Source organism: Prionailurus viverrinus, chromosome C1, assembly GCF_022837055.1.
Source record: "Prionailurus viverrinus isolate Anna chromosome C1, UM_Priviv_1.0, whole genome shotgun sequence".
Taxonomy (NCBI): domain Eukaryota; kingdom Metazoa; phylum Chordata; class Mammalia; order Carnivora; family Felidae; genus Prionailurus; species Prionailurus viverrinus.
In genome coordinates, this window is record NC_062568.1 from 113,762,655 (window position 1) to 113,786,626 (window position 23,972).

Here is a 23,972-nt window from a genome sequence, read left to right on the forward strand (position 1 = left end):
GACAGCACAGAGCCTGCTTGGGATTCTCTCTTCCTCTCTCTGCTCCCCCCAAAATAAAACAAAAACAAAAACTTAAAATAGAATTTTTAAAATAAATAAAAATCAAAAGTTTTTATTAAGTTATTCATTTTTTTCCTATGGAGCAAAACATTCATTATCCATTCAGGTTTTATCGCAGCCCCTGGTCCAAAGCCACTATATTCACCAAAAGCATCTTTACCAAGTACCCTTACCTACACTGGAAACAGTAAGATTCAGGAACAAAAGCTGTAGCCATCCCTCTTTGTTCCAGATCATTTCTCTAAGCTCTGCATTCCCATTTTCTAGTTTTGAACCTTCCTTCTCTCTTGTTTCTCTAATTCTTGGCTGACATCCTCCTTCTCCACCTAGCCTCTTCAAACTGACAACTTGTTTCTGTGGCCTGCCTAAATTATTTGGACATTATGTCTTACAATGAATGTGTCCCTAAAAATTCATAGACTGAATGTTCACATCACTAAAAACTCTAATGTTGAAACTAACTCCGAACACGATGGTATTTGGAAATGGGGCCTTTGGGACGTAATCAGGGTTAGACGGCATTGTAAGAGTAAAGGCCCTCATGATGGGATCAGTGGCCTTCTAAGAAGAGAAATCTTTTGCGCTCTCTCTCTCTCTCTCTCTCTCTCTCTCTCTTCCCCTCCATGGACCCCTCCTGTCCCACCCTAAGCACAGAAGAAAGGTCACATGAGGACACAGAAAGAAAGCGGCCACCTGCAAGCCAGGAAAAGAGACTTCCCCTGAAACCAAACACTGCTAGATCTTAACCTTAGAATGTCCAGCCTCTAAAACTGTGAGAAATAAGTCTCTGTTATTTAAGCCATCCACTCTCCGGTATTTTGTTATGGCAGCCCAAGTAGATATAGACAGCTCCCCATCCTCAGCTCCAAACCCTGCAGTCCACTAACTAATGATCGCACAAACGGTCTTAATTTTCATGAAGTCCCACTTACCTATGTTTTTCTTTTGTTGCCTGTGCTTTTGCTATCATATCCAAGAAATCACTGCCAAATCCAATGTCATGAAGCTTTTCCCGTAAGTTTTCTTCTAAGAGTTTTATAGTTTTAGCTCTTACATTAGGTCTTTGATCCATTTTGATTTATTTTTTATATAAGTGCTGAAGCCAGATTTTTTTTTTTTTTGGCTTGAAAAAGGAATAAAGTCCTTTGAACTAAGGAAAAGTACCAAGAAACAAAGCAAGGAAGCAAGAAATAAAGTTCAAACTAGAGGGTGTATACAGTGAAGTAAATGAGATGGGTAATAATTTGCAGCCCTTCATTAAGATAATCCATACAATTCAGTGTTTCTCAAATGCACTATGGGCATTTGGGGCAAGAATTCAAGTGTTTGTTGTGTGGACTACCAGGGCACTGTGCAGTGGTTAGGATTCTTGGTCCCCATTCACTAACTGCCAATAATGCTACCCTTCCCATCAGTGTGACCAGTAAAAAAATGTCCCCATGTTTCCAAAAACCCTCTAAGGGGAGCAGTACTGGCCCTTGTTTTAAACCCCTGCACAGAAAATACTGAAAGGGTACAGTCTAGAAAGTCTATTTATATCTACATTTCTAAGCAGCACAAGTAAGAACGTCATCCTCAACTATAACACAAGTCACTGTAGTAAAACTTACAGTTCTTTTCAATTTACTCTATGCTTAAGATGTCAATATGCAACCCCTTATCTAAATTAAATGATTCACCAGTATATTGGAAGCAGAATCCCTTCTCTTCACATAAAAGTCAGAACGTTGAAGATAGTTTGTCTATCATCTAACAGCAAGACAAAAGCCCATGACCTACACTTAGGCAATCAGATTCTCTGGCTGGGACTACAGAGCTGAAGTAACGGACTTAAAAAGCAAGGACTCAATTTTAAAAATAAGAACTCAGGAAGCAGAGGAATCCAAGGTCAAAAGGTAGCAAAGCCATAACCCATGCTCAGTGACCAGCAGCACTGACAGTGGTACACTAACTGCTTCTTCGCCCTCACTATGGTTCTGCATACCCAGCTTCCTTTAATGCCTATTTTCCAAACCTCGTTCTCCAGCCTTTATGCCAATTCTGAAAGCCAACCAATATCCTTCTAATTAATATCTTTTTTGACATGCATTACACCTGGTTTCTACTGTTTGTATCCAAAATTCCTCTCCTGCAATATTTTTAATGCAAACGGAACAGGTATTCTGGGACTATGACCTAAGCTCATGCCTTTGACTCACTCTCAAATGCTGCTAAGGCAATTCTAACCAGCGTAGAATGAAATATTCTGACGCACCAACACCACTGAAAAACAGACGAGTCCCACCTAATGCTTTAAACTCCAAGTTATTCTTGGGGCGCCTGGGTGGCGCAGTCGGTTAAGCGTCCAACTTCAGCCAGGTCATGATCTCGCGGTCGGTGAGTTCGAGCCCCGTGTCAGGCTCTGGGCTGATGGCTCGGAGCCTGGAGCCTGTTTCCGATTCTGTGTCTCCCTCTCTCTCTGCCCCTCCCCCATTCATGCTCTGTCTCTCTCTGTCCCCAAAATAAATAAAAAATGTTGAAAAAAAAAATTTTTTTAAATAAATAAATAAACTCCAAGTTATTCTGAATATGGCATAAATGAGAACAAGGCAAAAAGCAACAAGGCAGTCAACCAACGCAGAATTTCTATTTACTATTACTCACTGATATAGAAATTACTTTCAGGAATGTGGGAAGAGACCTGAGACCTGGCACGAACCTACACAGCCTGCTCTCCTGCAAAGCTATTCACGTGCCTGAGTTGAGAACTGCTCTAACTTCCAGCAAAGGCTGAGAGGGCCTGCCTCAGTCACTCCTGCGAAGAGGTCCTCCTGATCACCTGCCCAATCTAAAAGCATCACCTGACGGAGACTACTAGGCTCTCCGGAGAAAAGGCCCAACCCAACAGGGATCCACTTTGCCTCAGGTGAGCTGCTGGCCATTCAACTCCAATTCTACAAAAAGAGGCCCCTCATAGACTGTTTCACTGACTGCTCATCTGGATCTGATTAAAGTCCATACACTAAAAACAGGGAAGCCAGATAACACCACTGAGTAAACCTAAATCTTAAATTCTAAATCTACTCCTCTATACTCTGCCTCATGATCCTGGGGCTTAGACTCTGCAAATTATCTCTCAACTGGTCTATTAGGTTCAACCAAGAGGAGTACAAAAAGAGACTGGAAAGCAGAAGGATGAGATCTTGATAACCTAATTCTAAAATACTTACGGAAATCAATTCATCAGCAAGATGTAGCAATTATAAACATATATGTAACACTTATAAACACCAAACAGCAGAACCCCATGATATATGAAGCAAGCATTGATAGGACTGAAGAAAGTAAAAGGCAATTTTACAATTGTTGGAGATTTCCATACTCCACTTTCAACAACAGCTAGAACATCTAGAGGAGAGTTGAACAACACTATAAAACCACTAGACCTAACAAACATATATAAAACACTACCCAACAACAACAAAATGTGCATTCTTCTCAGGTGCACATGGAACATTCTCCTAGGTAAACCATACGTTAGACCACAAAATAATTCTCAATCAATGTAAAGAGATTAAATCATACAAAGTATCTTCACTGACCATAATGAAGTTAGAAATCAGTAACAGAAGGAAAATGACAGTTCAAAAATATGTGGAAATTAAACAACACACTGAAACAATCAACTGGTCAAAAAGGAAATCACACAGCAAGTTAGAAAATAGGAGACAAATGAAAACAAAAATACAACATACCAAAGTTATGGGATACAAAAAAAGCAGTCCTCAGAGAAAAATTAACAGCAATAAAATGCCTACACTTAAAAGAAGATTTCAAAGTAAAAATGTAACTTTACAACTTAAAAACTAGGAAAAAAGCACACTAAACACAAAGCTAGCAGAAAAAAAAAAATCAATAAAGATTAGAGATAAATAAAATAGAAAATAGAAAAACAAAGAGAATCAATAAAATCCAGTTAGTTCTTTGAAAAAAGACGGACAAATCTGACAATCCCTTCGCCAAATGACAAAAAAGCATAGATGATGTAAGTAACTAAAATCCGAAATAAAAATGAAAACATTACTGCTGGCCTTACAGAAATAAAAAAGATTAAAAGACAGTACTATAAACAAGTGTACACCACCAGATCAGAAAACCTGGATGAGCTGGACACATTCCTAGAAACACCAAACTGCAAAAAGTGACTCAAGCAGAAACAAAATCGAAATAGACCTGGAACAGGTAAGGAGCTTGAATCAGGAATCAAGAAAGGCCAGGACCTCCCAACAAAGAAAGGCCCAGGACCAGATGGTTTCAGAAGTGAATTCCACCATGTTTAAAGAATTAACACCAGGGGCGCCTGGATGGCTCAGCTGGTTAAGCGTCCGACTTCGGCTCAGGTCATGATCTCGCGGTCTATGAGTTAGAGCCCCGCGTCGGGCTCTGGGCTGACAGCTCAGAGCCTGGAGCCTGCTTCAGATTCTGTCTCTCCCTCTCTCTCTGACCCTCTCCCGTTCGTGCTCTGTCTCAAAAATAAATAAACATTAAAAAAAAAAATTTTTTTAAATAAAGAATTAACACCAATCCTCCTTAAACTCTTTCAAAAAATAGAGGCAAGAACACTTCTTAACTTGTTCCATTAAGCTAGTGTTACTCTGTTTATCAAAGCCAAAGACACCACAAGAAAACTACAGATCAACACCCTTTATAAATATAAATGCAAATAACCTCTACAAAAGACTAGCAAACTAATCCCAACAGCATATTAAAATGGCTATATAAACCACGAGCAAGTGGACTTTATCCAGAAATGCAAAGATGGTTCAACATAAGAAAATCGCAAAATGGGGGCGCCTAGGTGGCTCAGTCAGTTGAGTGTCCGACTTCAGCTCAGGTCATGATCTCGCAGTCTGTGAGTTCGAGCCCTGCGTCGGGCTCTGTGCTGACAGCTCAGAGCCTGGAGCCTGCTTCTGATTCTGTGTCTCCTTCTCTCTCTGCCCCTCCCCCACTCATGCTCTGTCTCTCTCTGTCTCAGAAATAAACATTAAAAAAATTTTTTTAATAAAAAAAGAAAATCACAAAATGTAATATACCACATTAGTGGAACAAAGGGAATAAAATACATAAGCATCTCAACTGATACAGAAAAAGCATTTGACAAAACCCAACACCCTTTCCTGATAAACATACAGCAAACTAAGAATATGAAGAAACTTCCTCAACATGATAGATACAGGGCACTTATGAAAACTTCACAGCTATTATCATACTCAACGGGTGAAAGACTAAAAGCTTTCCCAAGATCAAGAATAAGGCAAAGATGCCCACTTTCACCACTGCTCATCAACACTGAACTCTTAAGTTCTAGCCAGAGCAATCAGGCAAGAAAAAAGAAATTAAAGGCATCCAAATTGGAAAGGAAGAAGTAAAACTATCTCTATTCACAGATGACATATAAAAAACAGAAAATTTCAAAGAATCCACAAAATGACTACTATGGATAATAAATGAATTCAGTAAAATTGAGACCACAAGCTCAACACACAAAAGTCAGTTATGTTTCTATACATCACAAAGGAAAAATCCAAGAGGAAATTAAGAAAACAATTCCACTCATAATAGCACATAAAAGAATACCTAGGAATAAATTTAACTAAGGAGCTGAAATACTTGTGCACTGAAAACTACACATATTGCTGAAAGAAAATGAAGAACATATAAACAATGGAAAGATGTATCACAGTCACAGACTGGAAGACTTACTATTGTTAAAATGAGCAATCTACAGATTCAACAAAATCCCTATCAAAACTACAAGAGCAGTTTTTGCAGAAACTGAAAAGCTGATCCTCAAATTCATAAGGAATTACAAGTGGTCCAACAATCATCAAAACAATTCTGAAAAAGAGTAACAACATTGGAGCATTCACATTCCTAATTTCAAAACTTGCTACAAAGGTTCAGTAATCAAATCAGTATGGTACTGGCATAAGGACAAACATATATAGATGAAAGGAATAGAACAGTGTACAGAAATAGACTCCTACTAGTACAGCCAAATGATCTTTAAAAAAGAGGCCAATAAAACAGTCTCTTCAGCAAATGGTGCAAGGAAAACTGAAGAGCCACATACAAAATAATGAAGTTGGACCCCTTTCTCACACCATACACAAAAATTCAAAATCCACAACCTAAATATAAAAGTTAAAATGGGGGCACCTGGGTGGCTCAGTCAATTAAGCACCCAACTCTTGATTTTGGCTCAGGTCATGATCTCACTGTTTGTGAAATCAAGCCCCATATCAGGCTCTGTGCTGACAGTACACAGCCTGCTTGGGATTCTCTCTCTCTCCCTCTCTCCCTCAAAATAAATAAATAAACTTTTTAAAAAAAGTTATAATCAGGGGCGCCTGGGTGGCGCAGTCGGTTAAACGTCCGACTTCAGCCAGGTCACGATCTCGCGGTCCGTGAGTTCGAGCCCCGCGTCGGGCTCTGGGCTGATGGCTCAGAGCCTGGAGCCTGTTTCCGATTCTGTGACTCCCTCTCTTTCTGCCCCTCCCCCGTTCATGCTCTGTCTCTCTCTGTCCCAAAAATAAATAAACGTTGAAAAAAAAAATTAAAAAAAAAAAAAGTTATAATCATAAAAGTCTTAAGAAAACAAAAATAGATCTTCATGACCTTGGTTTGATAATGGATTCTTAAATATGACATGAAAAGCATCAAGCAACAACAAAAACCTCTGAGCTTCATGAAAATTAAAAACTATTTACATGAAAGAACGTTTTTAAGTGAAAGATAATCTACACAAAGGGCAAAAATATTTACAAACCATCAATCTGATAAGGGTCTAGTATCCAAAAGATACAAAGATGTCTTACCACTCAGTAACAAAAAAGACAAACCACCCAATTTTTTTAAATTTAAAGACAAAGGACTTGGGTGGACATTCTTCTAAAAAGATATACAAATGGCCAAAAAGCACATGAAAAGATGTTCAGTATCAGTAGTCATTAGGGAAATGCAAATGAAAACTACAATGAGATACCACTTTACACACTAGGATGGACAGAATTTTTTTTTTAATGTTGGCATATGTGTGAAGAAATTGGAACCTGCAGACATTGCTAATGGTAATGTAAAATGATTCAGCTGCCATGGAAAACAGTTTGGCAGTTCCTCAAAATGTGAAACATATAATTACCATATGACCCAGAAAGTCCACTCCTTGCGATATACCCAAGAGAATTAAAAACAGGTACTCAAATGCATGTACACACATGTTCACAGCTGTCCTATTCACAACAGCCAAAGGGTGGGAACAATCCAAATGTCCATCACCAGGTAACCGCATATACAAATCACCTATAAAAACAATGGAGTATCACTTAGCCATAAAAAGGAATGAAGCTAAAATGTGGATTAGTCTCAAAAACATTATGCTACATGAAGAAGCCAGACACAAGGGGTCTTATATATAGCATGACTGTGTTTATGTGAACCATATACCACATCGGTCGTAACATTTACCAGAAGAGATAAATCCTGGGGTACTTGAATGGCTCAGTCAGTTAAGCGGCTGACTCCTGATTTTGGCTCAGGTCCTGAGCCTACATGAGCCAGCACGTGCTCTCTCACTCTCTCTCAAAATAAATAAATCAACTTAAAAAAAAAAAAAGATAAATCCTTAGAGACAGAAAGCAGACTGGTAATCTGCTAGGGGCTGGTGGAGAGGACAGAGTGAGGAGTAACTGCTTAATGGATATGGAGCTTCCTTTTGGGGAACGAAAATGTTTTGGAATTAGAGGTGGTGATTGCACGACACTGTGCATGTATTAAATGCCAGCAAATTGCTCACTTTTAAGATGATTAATTTTACGTTATGCAAAGGTTACCTTGCTTGAAGAAATACATACTTACAGAAGAGTTTAGACTCAAATCAAGGTAAAACCCACCTCATAATCAGGGTGCCAGTATGTCAGGTTCTGGTAAGAACCCTCTTCCAGGCTGCTGACTACCAACTCCTCACATGGTGGAATGAGCAAAAGACAAAGCAAGCTCTCTCCTATCTTTTCATAAGGGCACTAATCCCGTTCATGAGGGTTTCACTCTCATAACCTAATTACCTCCCAAAGGCCCCACCCTCCTCATACCATCACACTGAGATCAGGATTTCAACATGCGATTTTTGCGAGGACACAAACATTCGGCCCATAGCATTATCTGATATCAAGGCTTACATAATGCCACATTCATTTTTATACTTCTTAAAACAGCAAGCCATGCTAATGCAAAAGAAATATGCAAAAGGACACAGAGAAGCCAGAAACAAACCTATGAAAATATGAAAAGTAGCTTTACAGAAGAAATGACATTACAAATCTGTGGGAAAGGACAGATTCTTCAATAAGTAGCAGAGGGAAAATCGGACACCTGTATGGAAAAATCTAAACTCAATCCCTACCTCATCATTCATACACAAAAGTCAAAACCATGTAGGTTAAATCCCTAGATGTAAAAAACAAAACTTTAAAACTGCCACAACTGAAAATATAGGTCACTATAACTTCAGGGTATAAAAGTATTCCCTAAGCAAAATTCAAAAGGCAATACCATAAAGAAAAATATTAACAATTTCAATTACATTAAAATTTTCCACTTCTGTAAAATCAAAGACACCATCAACAAAGTATAAAACTAAGGCATCCATTACAAGAAGATATGTATAATGCATATAACTAACAAAGAATTCACTCAGAATGTATAATTCATACAAAGAAAAAGGAAAAAAACCCAAAAGAAAAATTGGCAAAAAAAATGTAAACCAGCAACTTAAAGACTAGGAAATCCAGCCAACAACGTTAAAAAAAAAAAAAAAAACAAAAAACAGTTCTACCTTACTAGTAATTGGAAATAAAAACTAAAATTGGCATCATATTGGTAAAGATTTTTTAAAATCTAACAATACCATCATTTACGAAGATGCAGGTAGGAGTTTAAATTGGTACACTCACTTTTGAGACAATTTAACAAAACAATTTTGAGTCAATGATATACCAACTTTACAACTCAGTTCTATTACTAAGTTTCTACCTTGGAGAAAAAATACGTGCCCAAGAACACATGTACAAGAAGGTTTCTGCAGCAATAGTATGAAATTAACCAAAGAATCTATCAACAGGGGAATATACAAACAATTTGAGGTTTACTCATAAAATGGACTAAATAAAATAATTGAGCCACAGCCCAATTAGAAACATACATAAATTGTTAAAAGAATGACGAGCAAAAAGAAAACTTGCAGAATGATATACACTGTGTTTAAGAACATGCAAAACTATATTATAATTATATATTTATACTTATTTATAGAGATAGTTTATATCAATATATATGCTGTAGAAGTATAAAACCATGTACTTAAGACAATGTCAAACTCAGACTAGAGGTTTGCCTCAAGAAGGGTAATTTTCAGCTAAAAAAGGAAAATGTTAACATTTTAAATAGCACCTACAGTGACAGTAATATTAAGACTTTTATTTATGCTTATAACTCTTTAAAAAACAACATTACAGAGAACTTATACCAGATATCAAAACATACTATTATAAAACTATGAAATTAGAACAGTGTGGTGCTTTCAGGAATAACCAGAAAGATCCAGAGGGGGTTAAAAAAAGAAAAAAAAAAAAAGAACTATGCACATACTGGGATCTATTACCATTTACGTAAGTAATCCCCTGTTGACAGACATTTAAATCATTTAAAAATGTCATGTTATAGCTTCAAGGGATATTCTTGGAACATCTTTTTTTTTCTTTAATATGAAATTTATTGTCAAATTGGTTTCCATACAACACCCAGTGCTCATCCCAACAGGTGCTTTCCTCAATGAATGGATAAAGAAATTGTGGTTTACATACACATTGGAACATCTTTTTGTGCAGTGATGTGAAGATTTCCCAAGAATAAGTTCTCAGAAGAAGTACTGAACCAAAGATATGCACTTTAAATTAGCTAATACTATCAAGTTGTTCCTCATAAAAATTCTATTAATTTAGACTTACAAACAGTGCAAGTGCAAGAAGGACCAGCCACTCAATGTTCAAGGTTATTACCAATCTTTTTAAGTAGAGGGAAAAATCCAGGTCATGAAAAGATAAATGTTTATTAATGGCATCACTCATTAAGAGAAAAATTATTCACATTTATTATTACATGCATTACAGATACATACCAACAAATATGTCCTTGCATCTGATGCCACCTTACTGCCAAGTAATTTAAAAGGTCATGTATGGCACACAGAACTTTACAAATAAAATATATATAGTTATATAGACAGTTTTAGACACCTAAATATACGCAATTGTGCCACATCTCAATTGGCTGGCATATTTTTTTCAGATGCCAGTGCCTAGTTCTTGACTGAAAAAGAACTGCACCTTATTTCCAGATAACACAGTCCATATTCCAGAAATGGATAAATTAATGACATAAATTCACTAGGAAAAAACAAAGGGGAGGAAAGAGAAGACGGCAACTTATCTGACCTCTCAAAAAAAATGCCAATGACCTAAATGCATGCGCCAGAGGCTCACCTAGGTGAAAAGGTATCGATAATATATACTCTAAGAATGATGTTAAGATTTGAATCTAAGATTTAAATTTCTGAGTAGTGTCCAAGTCAAAATTAATCTTCCATAATCCCCAATACTTAGTATAATGCTTAGCACATAATAAATACTCAAAAACCCTTGCTGAATAAATGAGTGTGACCAGTGTTTTTTTAACAGTAACCTCGTTATCACTAAGGAGAGGCCAAGAGATCTGCATAGGTAATAAAGGTTGATTTTATAAATATGTAAATGTCAAAAATACAAAAGGAAAAACAATATACACATTGTTCTTTGTAGTCTCCAGATTACTTCATGTCCTTTTGTTTCTTTAACTCTTTACATAACTTGTCCTTAAAGTTCTTGTTTAGATATGGGAAATAAAAGAGAATGGACACTTTCAAAGGCATCTCTCAGTATTAATGTTAGAAAATCAAGGAAAATTTTCCATCAAGGGTAATAAGAGCCTTCACAGGTCTGAGGCCTGACTTACTCAGGGATGCTTGTTTTCCACAGCATCTATCCTAAAGACTTAGATACCAAATTAAGAGATGGGATTGTTAACTGGGCTCAAAAATGACACCTGGAAATACTTCTGTAAATATACCTATTACCTTCATTCAGGCCAGCATATAAAATGTAAAAAAAAAAAAAAAGTTCAATAAATACTTTTCAAACATAAGAGAATCAAGAATGTATAAAATAGCATTTCATTCATTTACACTTTTTAAATTGGCACAAATTTCATTATAGAATATATAAATGAATTATAGTCACATATAAAATGATTTTTAACCTTAATTTTTATATATAAAAATGACACTGCTAATTCCTATTTAGAACACATTTTGTTTTCATAGTATTTGTGATATCTTAAATTACTGCACATTCTTCAGTTCCATACTTCATGAAATTATTAGCATTTCGTATGTATGAGCTGGAAGCAATCTAAAGATTCAATCAATTCCCTTATTTCATAAATAGGCACAGGGAAATTAAACAGCTTATCTAAATACATTCTAACAAGTAAGGACGATGCTGAAACTAGAGCTCCTATCTCTTAACACTGAGCCGAAGGGGTGTTTGTTTGTTTTATGTTTGTTTATTTTTGAGAGAGAGAACAAATGGGGTAGAGGCAGAGAGACAGGGACAGAGGATCCAAAGCCAGCTCTGTGCTGACAGCAGAGAGCCCGTGTGGGGCTCGAATTCACACATCATGAGATCATGACCTGAGCCGAAGTCAGACACAACCAACTGAGCCACCCAGCACGTCAAGCCCAATGTTCTTTTAAATATACAATAATGCCTTTCTCCTGGATTACAAAAATTCCAAGATAAATCACTGAAATCAATAATCTTTAAAGGAGATTTTTCTTATAATAAATCCTAAAACCTAATCTGTAAATTCTTCACTACAGCCATGTTCTAAAAGGAAAACATGTTCCAGCAAAGTTCAATGGCAATCAAAATAAACTTTTCTGGGGTGCCTGGTGGCTCAGTGGGTTAAGCGTCCAACTTCAGCTCAGGTCGTGATCTCATGGCTCATGATTTTGAGCCCCACGTCAGGCTCTGTGCTGAAAGCTCAAAGCCTGGAGCCTGCTTTGAATTCTGGGTCTCCCTCTCTCTGCCCCTCCCCTGCTCACACTCTGTCTCTCTCTGGTGCTCTCGCTCTCTCTCTCTCTCAAAAATAAACATTCAAAAAAATTTTCTTTTAATAAATAAACTTTTCTCAAAGAATGTACACAGTTAAATGGAAAATAAAAATAGTAAATGATTGTTCTGGCCAATGAATGTGTAGTGTCAACCCAAACCATAATCTAAAATTTTTTAGCATTTTCAAACAGTAGTAAACAGAACATTTGCCCAGCTAATCAATTCATGTTTACCATGTACTACCGATTTTGAAAACAGTAGTCCCCCTTCTCTGTGGGGGATAAGTTCCAAGACCCCTAAAGGATGCCTGAAACCACAGATAGTAACAAACCCTATATACACCATTGTTTTCCTATACATACCTATGATAAAGTTTAATTTATAAATTAGGCACAGTAAAAGATTAACAACAACTCATAACAAACTAGAATAACAATATATTGTAATAAAAAGTTATATGAATGTGGTCACCCTCTCTGTCTCAAAATACCTTACTGTAGCACACTCATACTTCTTATGATGATGATGTACGATGATAAGATACTTGTGTGATGAGATGAGATGACCTAGTGTTAGGCTGCTACTGACCTTACACGTCAGAAGGAGAATCATCTGCCCCCAGACCACAGTTGACTGCAGGTAACTGAACGGAGGACAGAGAAACCACAGATTGGGGGGTGGAGGGGGGGAACATGTTTAGTTTCTGACGTGCCAACTTTCAGCATGATCCAATTTTATAATATCTATATTTGTAAAAATTAGGTTAGTAATACCTAACTTAACAGGTCTGATGTGAAAACTAAAGGTTAAACATGTGAAAACACTGATCGCAGGCTCTCCATTGTTTTCCTCCTTTTTTCCTAAAAAAGGAGAAATTCAGGGGCGCCTGGGTGGCTCAGTCAGTTAAGCATCCGACTTCAGCTCAGGTCACGATCTCGCGGTCTGTGAGTTCGAGCCCCGCATTGGGCTCTGGGCTGATGGCTCAGAGCCTGGAGCCTGCTTTGGATTCTGTGTCTCCCTCTCTCTCTGCCCCTCCCCCATTCATGCTCTGTCTCTGTCTCAAAAATAAATAAACGTTAAAAAAAATTTTTTTTTTTAAAAAAAGGAGAAATTCAATTTGAGGGCATGTAAAATACCTTAGGTACGTTGATAGGAATAAGTATGTTGTAGATAGGGTCAACAGGAATTCTTCCCTAATTTTTTAAATTATTTTTTATAAAGGGCTTTTATTAACGACTATATGCTTCTCACTTTAAGACATCATTCCTCCTACTTTTGCTTCTTACTTTTCAATTCTTCCTGGTGTTTTGTTTATACCTTCTCTTGGGGAATTTGTCACCTTGCCATGAAACATCATTTATTCAATAGGTATATACTTTTATTAAGGACCAAGTGTACTTCAAGCATTGGAGATATAAAGATAAATAAAAGACAGTCATTTTCCCTCAAGGAGCCCATGCTCTTTTAGGAGAGACCGAGAAGTAAGCAAATGACTGTAAATATGCAATCACAGACATACGTGAGAAAGATAAAGTACACGGGAAAAACACTACCTACAGGCAGGGGAGGTAAGGGAATAAACCCATAAGTGGATTTGGGCAATCTCAGCTGTGATGATTAGTTAATATTAACAAGAACCCTGTAGATCAGAAAACACTATCAGGAAATAAGATTAAATGCAAATCACTGAAAGTAACTGAAGCATAGATTTACAACAAGCGATGCTGATAAAAAATAAAATCGAATTTTAAACTACATGTTCTAGAGGCTACATGTAACATACATAAGACAATGTTAATAATTTGGAAGGAATATTCTTAGATTATGTTTGATCCTTTAAAATAAGAAAATCCAAGAAATATTAATAAGAGTAAATAAACATTTCATAGCCCTAGAACACTTTTTATAAAACCCAAGAGAAATTCTGGAAAGGCTACCATAGCTTTTAAAAAAAAAATAAACTAATGCTTGAACAAATCTGATTTCCTTAAAACATTTAACTTCAACCAATAAATACCGTTAACATATTAACATTCAACTTGTGGAGCACTGTACAGTAGGTCATCTCCTGGAATTTCCAACACTCACTGACCAACATGAAAATCAGCATTTATACCTTGGCATTCTGCATTTTAACCAAACCATACTGATATTTTATTCATTTTGGAGAAAAATGAAAAATATACTAACATATTCAGTGATTTTGTAATGCTGAACTAATAAAAGCAAGGTCACTGTCATTTGGCTTAGGATCAGAATTAGACTTTAAGTAATATACAAAATGTCATCTGATGAGCAGCCCCAAACACAGCCTCTTCCAAATCACTATCAATACCTATGAAAGATGCAGAAAATGACAAAACCTCAGATTACCAAAGAAATAAGAGCCATCATATCAGAATTTGGAAGAATTCTTTACTAACTTATAACCACACTTGGAGTGTCCAGAATCAAGCCTCACCTCATGCAACAAAAAATGACCAAACTACTCGGGGCGCCTGGGTGGTGCAGTCGGTTAAGCGTCCAACTTCAGCCGGGTCACGATCTCGCGGTCCGTGAGTTTGAGCCCCGCGTCAGGCTCTGGGCTGAGGGCTCAGAGCCTGGAGCCTGCTTCCGATTCTGTGTCTCCCTCTCTCTCTGCCCCTCCCCCGTTCATGCTCTGTCTCTCTGTCCCAAAAATAAATAAACGTTGAAAAAAAAAAAAAAAATGACCAAACTACTACCCTACCCCAATTGTAAAAGGGTCTGTCCCAATGGAAAAATGGGACAGAGTCCTCCAGTCAGAGCACTCACTGTTTAACTGGTCTTTCCCCACAGTCTCTTCCCAATTCTTACCTTATTATCGAACTAGTTAGTTAGAGAGCAACTCCTAGAGATGGGAGAAGTGCATGGGAAATAGAATGAAAAACTGATTTCTAGGTGATAAGGGACAAGACAACAAAAACCTCAGTAGCTGTCCATGCAGCCAACTTACTCTCATTTCAGGAATTACATAAAAATGTTCTCTAGCACCAAAACAGTGAGAGACTAAAGATGCTAGTATCACAGCAGAATAGAGGAAATTACACTGAGAGCTGCACAGATCAACTTGTCCTCCAACAACCCAGGTGAAAAGGGTATTCGCTCAATAAAAATAGACATACACACACATATACATACACACACAAATACACATATACATGTACACACACACCCACACAATAAAGGCATCTATATCAGACTGTTGGTAAATATCAAGTATATACAGACGTTCCTTTAAACAGACTCTGATTAAAGGGAAGTGGTAAAAAGAACCACCAGCCAAAGGGGGTAAATACATTACAAGGGAAAGTCCAGCAGACCTAAATGATGTAACCTCCCCCAAACAGGAGCAGAATGCCCTAAGAACAGGATAAGGGGGGAAAGGCATGGAAGAGGGATGAAATAAGGAAGGATATTAAAATTAAAATGACAATAGTGAGATTTTAAATCTCTACTCATGCAATAAAAAGCAAAACTGAATCAAGCAAAAAATACAAATCATGACATGAAAATCTTAAGAAACTCTCACTAAAGCACACTGCAATCTGGACTAGATACATTTCAAGTTCAAAAACAACATGCCATTAGTGACTACCACATTGGCCAGCACAGGGTCAATAGTGATTATGTCTAGTAAAATGTCTCACAGCTAGTTAGTAAAACCAAGATGCAACTTTAGGTCCCTTTAACTCCAAAGCCTGTTTGTTCTTTCTGTTTGAGGAAACTATCAGAAGTTAACATACCTTCAAGTATTCAATTCATACTAACAAAATCCTGACTAGAGAATGAAACACATTGGCAATTCAAATAAATATTTAAAAAACAAAACAAAACCACAAAGCCCATTTATACAATGCCATTATATAAAATGTCAGTTTCAAAAATGAAGGTAATAAGTAAAATTTTAATTAGATAGATCTATTATGTACACAAATTATGAACATGATACTTTATGTATATCCAGTGTATATTTATAACAACATTCATATTGTGTGATAACTGACCCCTGTTTTAGTTACCTTGAAATCACAGATGTTAAAACTATCAGCAACATCAAACTATGCGTTTTACGTTATTATCATCTGAAAACTATGGACTGTTTGTGAACCACTTAATAGAAGGGAACATACAGGTTTTTCCATGAAAATGCTTTATCTTAAATTCTTATATAATATCAATCATATAAATTATTCATTCCACATAGTATATACGTCTTAGTAATCCATAGCCATGTCACCCAGAAACTGGGAGTTATCCTGGACTGCCTCCTCCTCCTCCCTTAGCCCCCATATTCAATTGACAATCAACTTCTGTGAAACTTAACACTTCAACATCTTGTGAATCAACCACTTTTCTCCACGAATTTCTCTCCTCCACTATCACCAGTGTGGTCTAAGCCAATCTCCTCTGTGACCTAGACTCTCCTAATTTTACATTTCTTCCTCCTCCTCTCCAATCCAGTGTTTACACTGCAATCATAGTGATTATTTAAATTTTTAAAAAATGATTATGGCATTGCCCTGCTTTCATGAAAACCCTTTATTGGTTTCCTACAGTACTCAAGATAAAGACCAAAATACTTAACTGCAGACTCTCCAGGAGCCTGCCCAGGGATTCTGATCTGAATCTGAAAATTGCCATCTGAAAATACCATAGCCTCTAATTTTTTCAAGAGAAATCAGAAATCTAGACTTTCGTGGGAAATCTCCTGATATGTGAAAGCTGGCAACTAACCCATACTTTTTGAACAACAAGAAGGCCAAATCTGACCTCTCATGTAGTCTTCACCTAGCCCCACACCAGCCATACCGAACATTTCTCAGGTCCTCAATGGTGCCAGGCTTTTTTCTTAGGGTTCTCACACATGTTGTATCCTCTGCTTTGACCACTTTTTCCCACATCTCTAGTTCACTTAGCAATCTACTAGTTCTAAGTCTCTGAGCCAGTCACTGCTTCCTCAATGAAGCCTTCCCTATTGGCACTGCCTGTCCCACGACCCCAATCCACAGGGATAAATCGCACCATTATGTACTCTGACAGCACTGAGTACAACTTCATAACATTCCTCATACTTCAACAATAAATTTACTTATTTAATGCCCATCATCCTCCTAGATGGGAAGCTCCATTAAAGCAGGGCCTGACACACAGTAGACACACAATACACATTTGTCACTAACTACTTAGGTTATAAAATGTTCCTTTGGGGCGCCTGGGTGGCTCAGCTGGTTGAGCGTCGGACTTCGGCTCAAGTCGTGAGTTCGAGCCCCACGTTGGGCTCTGTGCTGACAGCTCAGAGCCTGGAGCCTGCTTTGGATTCTGTGTCTCCCTCTCTGACCTTCCCCCATTCATGCTCTGTCTCTCTCTGTCTCAAAATAAATAAACATTGAAAAAAAAATTTTTTTTTAAATGTTCCTTTAGACAACAAGATTCTGGTATGCTTTTAAAATATTAATCTGATTCTAACTTTTCAGAAACATGTATGGTATTTAAAGTGGCCTCAATATTAAAGTAATTCAATTAAAACAATAATTATTGATAATAATTCCTAATATTTATTGACCACTTACTAAATACTAAGAACTATTTTGAGTACTTTGTATGTTACTATCTCATTCAATATAACAATCTGTAAAGTAAATGCCGTCATCCAGAGGAAGCAACTTAGGCACAGAGTATGAAAATTTATTCAAGATCATACATCTAAATCAGTGACAAACTAGGGTATGAATCTATGTAGTCAAGACTCAGAACTTAAGCACCTAACTACAATACTAAGCTAACTCATTAATAAAGAAAAGTCAATGCAACAAGTACCCCTTAAATACTGTGAATAAGAAATAATGGCCATGATTTATTTTCCATTACTTATCCATTAAAGTAAGGTTCCTCATCCCTCTACCCTGCACCCTTCTACACATACACAAAATTAAGATAAATTATCAACTTGTACTTTTCAAATTAAGAAAGATGTTTTTTTGACCCACACCCAAAATACGTATGATTTTAGCACCAACTAACTCTGTTAAAATACTATCTTTCTGCATGATTTTTATAAAGATAATGTGTCTGCATTAGCTTGATGTTTTATGTCTCACATTTTAAACTTGTTATTTGAATGATCTCTGCTTTGAAATGGATTTCATTGCTCAAATTAGAAATTGGTAGACTGTGCTTTAAGATATGGTAAGCAACAATCAATGACATACAAAACAAAGATAAAAACAAACTGATATAAGCACAGAAATATGTATAGAGGTAATACAGGGATCCCTCTTCACCCGAACCCTCACTATGTGAATTCTTGTTTTCCTAAATTCAGGAACTAAATAGACTGGAGTAAACTCTCACAAGTATCATTTGCTACCTGGACTCTTACTATCCAAAACTCAGGATCTGGCTCACCCACCATCCCTTACTATGAGAACTCAATAACCAACCCTCTAATTCCAAACTCAGGAACCCAAGAATTTGGGATAGCAATACACAAGCATATGCATTCACAGGTCCTATTAATTTAAGAATTTTTGTTTGAGAGATTTAAGTGGGCTTTTTAAAACATGAATAAGATGGACATACCTATTCTCATTCAAATCTTAAATTTTAACTCCACTTAACTGAGAATCTTTCTATGTGAATATTTCTAAACTAGGATGTTGCCATATACTGTATATATTTTAACCTTCAGACCACACTTAAAACGTGAAGAAAACTGCTCAGTATGTGATGGATTACTATAATTATAGAGTTAAACAATGTTTATGCGTGGTTGTCAAAAAAAAAATCTGAAGCCAGTCTTAACACCTTTTATTTTCAAATATTTATCAGAGCTTCTATAAAAATCATGGGAACTAAGGTTTCTCCAGGAAAATAGTAGTTTCAGTGCTAATTTTTCAGCAACATATTTCACAGATCACATTAGATTTTCTCGAAGTCACGAAGGGCAAAGGGCAAAATAGAAGGAACTGATGCAAAAGAGTACAGAAGATGAAAATGATGGCAAAAAGTCCAAATTTAGTTACAGAATAATGGCATGAAACAGTTTTAGAAGTAACTACTCCATAAGGTTCAGCCAAAAGTCAAAGAATCAGGAAGAAAATAATGAATTAACAAGATTGAGAATAAGGGAAAACCAGCTGTCATTACAACACTGCATTATCCCAAGTATTTAACTTAGGCTCACATTTGAACCTCAGCTTTTCCAAAAACCTCCTACTTAATAAAAAGTTAAAACTAGTGTCAGTTGAAAACAGCATTCAAACACATAGTTTTTTTCACACACTCAAAAATTATTTTAAGAAACAGGGAAAAGAGGGAATTTAACAGTTAAAAAAAAAAAATGTAGGTTTGAGAAAAATAAACTACTTTCCCGAACTCTTCTTCTGACACAAATTGCATAAATGGTTTAAAGAGACAGTCACTAGAGCTCCCATTTTACCCCAATTTGGCTATAATCACCGAGCGCTCCCCTCAATTCGGTGATCTGAAAGAATGTGATCCCTTTAACCAAATAAACTGCAACAGTTCCCTGACACACTCCATCTCACACATTATAAAAAATAAATTAAAATATATAACCAAATCTTGTTACAAAACACAAAGTGTAAGATTCAATGATATTTTTAACGTAACTAATTCCATATGGAGCACCAAAACAGGTCCCTGACAATAACAGGAATCAGTCTATTTCTGTAGGCTAAGACACCACAGGTATATTCTGCCCATAGTTTGCCTTCCTAAAAAGCTAAGATTCACTACTAAGCTTTAACTACAAGCCAGAGAATAAGAGCCCTCTGGGAGAGAACAAACTCACAGAAGCGGTCAGGATTCAATGGGTCTATTTCACAGGGTGGCACTAAGACTGAATGCAACACATTCTTAATAAATGAAGGCGCAGCATAGGTCATCATTTCTTTAGATTAAATTTTCATACCTCCATTCCCAAACGTTCACATGAGGCACTACATCTCTGAGCACAAACGTTTCTCCTCTATAAAACAAAGGAGCTGGAGGACTAGGCTCTAGGAGCCCTTCCCGTCTGTGGTTCCATTCTATCAGTTCTGAAATAACTACAACTCTAACGACTGGAGGAAAATTACATTTTACTGCAACAACAACAAGGAAAAATTTTAAGACCCGCCTGATGCAATAAACCATACCTTGCTCTGCCAAATGTTAATATCAGAACTTCTGAAATAAACAAACCTGTGTCTATGTTCATCAGGTCCATGGATCAGGAAGACTCCAGGGTTTTTGGCCCCTTTGCTGGCATCTACATGGGGAATTAACACATCTTCCAAACCCAGATCAAAGCGTTTGTGTTTTGAAGAGTCTGGAAGGAAGAAGAATGCCCCAAAACACAGGGTGATGAAGGCACTTAGAATAAGGAGGAGGATAAACTTCTCAGAAAGTCTCAAGGTAGCCCTGTGGTGCGGAAAGGAAGGCGGCCCCAGGTTCAGAGGTGGTATCCTTCGTCCAGATAAAGGGAGCAGGGCCGGGGTAGTCATCGTTTACGCTCTCGGGCAGAATATTTTATAAAGTTATCATCTTATATCAAATGGACAATACATTGAACAGTCTTCAAAATCTTGGCAAAAATGGGGAAACTCAATTTTGCTCCTCTTAAAGGACTGTTGTGCTTTTTAATAGGGCACCTCTTTCACGCTCGTCCAATTACATTCAAAAACGTGTGTGGCCCCCACACGATCACTAGTTTGTGTCCTGTGATATTTTCTCTGCCATTTGGCTTTCAGTACCTCCTCGGGTTATCACAAGTCTCCTCTTCATTCCTAACGGCGGACGAGGCAAGCAACGCTGCAGAAAGGATGCAAGGTGGGGTCTTCCATTCCGGCACCCCAGTGAGATGCTCCAATGTGGTCTGCCGCCCCAAACGGGAGCCTGACCAGATCCGAGGAGTTGCAGAAGGTTCACTTTAACCACCCCTGATGCTTCGATTTCAGAATCTCTTCACCTCGGTGGTGGAAAAATAAGGGGCTCCTCGGAAGTCTGCCAACGGGGAAGGAGGTCTCCCGCCTCGCCGGGAAGGCGAAGCAGCGGCGCCGGGCGAAGTCGCAGGGAGGGGGTCTCGCACGCCCGCGCCTCCCGACGCCGCCCCCAGGCTCCCGGCTCCGGGGAGAGCTCCGACGCTGCCCCCTCGACGGCCGGCACGAAGGGCATTCGCGCCCCCAAAAGCCTGCGCCCTCGCAGCCGCCGCCGCCGCTGTTGCTAGCGCACGGGTCTGGCGGGGAGCGGAACTTCCTCCTCGGGCGGCCACTGAGAAGCCCCGGCGTGTGCGGGGGGAGGGGAGGCGCGGCGGCCGCCCCCGCCCGGCTCCGCCTCCCGCTCGCCGCCGCCGCCGCCGCCGCCGAAGTTAACCCCGGCGCCTGCTCCCCGGACGAGGCCGCCGCTGACCCCGCCGCGCCCCGCCGCGGTGACCGGGCCCCCGCGGCTCTGCGGCGTGGGAAGAAGCCGAGCCTCGGCCCCTCGGTCCGAAAGCCAGGGGCAGGCGCCTGCTCATTCCTCGCTCGGCGCTGGGGAGGCGGCGGCCCCGGGCGCGCGGGAGCGGCCGCGCCTCGGGCGGGCAGAGGTCGGCCCCGTCTCCGTCCTCGCCGGCCGCCGTGGGGGCCTCCTCGGCGCCGCCTCCGGTCGCTCGCAGCGGCGGCGGCTGCGGGAGAGGCGGCGCGTCCACGCGGTGCGGGGCTGCGGCCCGGTCCTCGGCCCCTGCCTCTGAGGCCCGGAGAGCGCAGACAGCAGGAGGCCGACACCCGTTGGGCACACGCCTGCGAGGGACCCGGCGTGCGAGGGATCGGATGGCGCGGGCCGGCCTGCCGCCCCGACTCGCGAGTGGGCGTCCCCGGGCGCCGGAGTGTGAGGTGCGCGCGCACGCTCCCGGCCCCGCCCCGCCCGGCCCGCGCTCTGGCCTCGCGCCGCTGCGGGCTCCAGCGCTCGCCCGCCGCCCGCCGCCCGCGCGCCCCCCCGGAAGCGTCCTGCCTCCGTCGTCTGGGCGCGCGGTGGGCGAGGGTCGCCGGCTGCGCCTCGCTGCCAACTTCGCCGCTGGCAGGCGCTTTGCCATCGCCGGTTCGTGGCCCTGACCCGGCTTTGGGGAGCGGGAGGAGGGCTCAGGTCGCGAAGGTTTCACCTCAGTTAAGGCTTACCAGAATTAACGGGCTCTGGCGTTTAATCTTGCTTCGCGGGGAGTCTTGTGGTATAGACCGTCCGTACCTAGGACTCAACGGCCGGCTCTCAAACTTCTTCCATGCAGCCGATGTACACACTGCTGGGCACCCTAGGCTCGCTCATCAATACTGAGCTCGGGCCGTGTGCCTGGCTCCGTGTTAAGAATGGCGACCTTGCCCATTCCTTAGGGCTTCCATTCTGAGGAACGTGTGACCCCAGCCCGTATGACCCCATATGACCTCAGTCCCCTCGGGGTTCAATTTCGGCAATACATTGTTCTCCCGTGATCTCTTCACACTCCTGAGCACCTCCACTCCCATTAAAAAAAAGGGGTGGGGGGCGCCTGGTTGGCTCAGTCGGTTAAGCGTCCGACTTCGGCTCAGGTCATGATCTTACTGTCCCTGGGTTCGAGACCCGTGTCGGGCTCTGTGCTGACAGTGCAGAGCCTGGAGCCTGTTTCAGATTCTGTGTCTCCCTCTCTCTCTCTGACCCTCCCCCACTCATGCTCTGTCTCTCTCTGTCTCAAAAATAAACGTTAAAAAAAAAAAAGGCAAGTATGAACGAGGAGGTGCTAAAACCCAAAAGGGCGATATTGTTGAAATCCAGGCCTAAAAGCAATCCCTTCATCCGTAGCGTTGAGAAGAACCATGTTGTGATTAAATAAAAAAAAATTAAAAAAAAAAAAATTATACTATGTATACTGTCGCTTGCAACTTACTTTCACGTTGAGTTTTATTCTATTAAGATAAATTGTCATTCTTTCTGGGCACATCCTCACTGGTAGCTGGGGATTAGAGAGGAGGCCCTTAAATGGCAGGGGAGAAAAGGACAGTCTTAGCTCAAAAATCAAGCAAAAGAATCCTCATGTTCATTGGCACAAGTCAAAGTACATTCCAGTCTGCACTATTTTCAGAAGCCCTGCATATCTAACTACCTACAATATGACAAAAGAAGTCATTGTCACTTGCCATGCTTCACTGTATCAAAGAGATAAAAATGTTAAGGGAGCCCCCCCCCTCACGATTTCACCGAGTCAGGCTGGTAGTTAAGTGTGCTGAATCCAAAGTGAGGTCCGTGTTGGGACACTTGTAAAGAGTAGGTTTAAGAAAGGCCCTACAATGTTATGAATAAGTTTCTAAAGCTGAGCCTGTCTGGAAGCCAAAGGAGAAGAAACATGAGTTTCCTACTGATGAGGTCATTCTTTTCCATGAAAAGATGAGGGGAAATAAATATTGAGCTGTGAATGATGTAGCAAGTTATGTGAATCTTGAAAAGTGAATATCTTTTAAGTTGACACCAAATCATTAACACTGGAGAGATCAATCAGGAAACACGCCATAATCTAATGTGACTTAGGCAGGTTCAACCTGGAAAAGTCTATAGCTTCTGGAAAAGGGTTATATGTCCCCCTTCCTCTTTCTTGCCCTTGCCTTTTTTGCAAAATCCATTTTTCCTTCAGGAAAGTAAAAA

At 39.7% G+C, this 23,972-nt stretch overlaps 1 protein-coding gene across 1 annotated transcript in view; it reads right to left on the reverse strand.

The window, feature by feature from the left end:
* The window catches only part of MAN1A2 (mannosidase alpha class 1A member 2), a 178,989-nt gene extending 157,755 nt beyond the window's left edge, over positions 1–21,234 (reverse strand). The window contains exon 1 of the mRNA XM_047870244.1: positions 20,532–21,234. Within this exon, the coding sequence (XP_047726200.1) occupies positions 20,532–20,833 (302 nt within the window). The 5' untranslated portion in view covers positions 20,834–21,234. The remainder of the gene's footprint in view (positions 1–20,531) is intronic.
* Between the last annotated feature and the right edge of the window lie 2,738 nt (positions 21,235–23,972).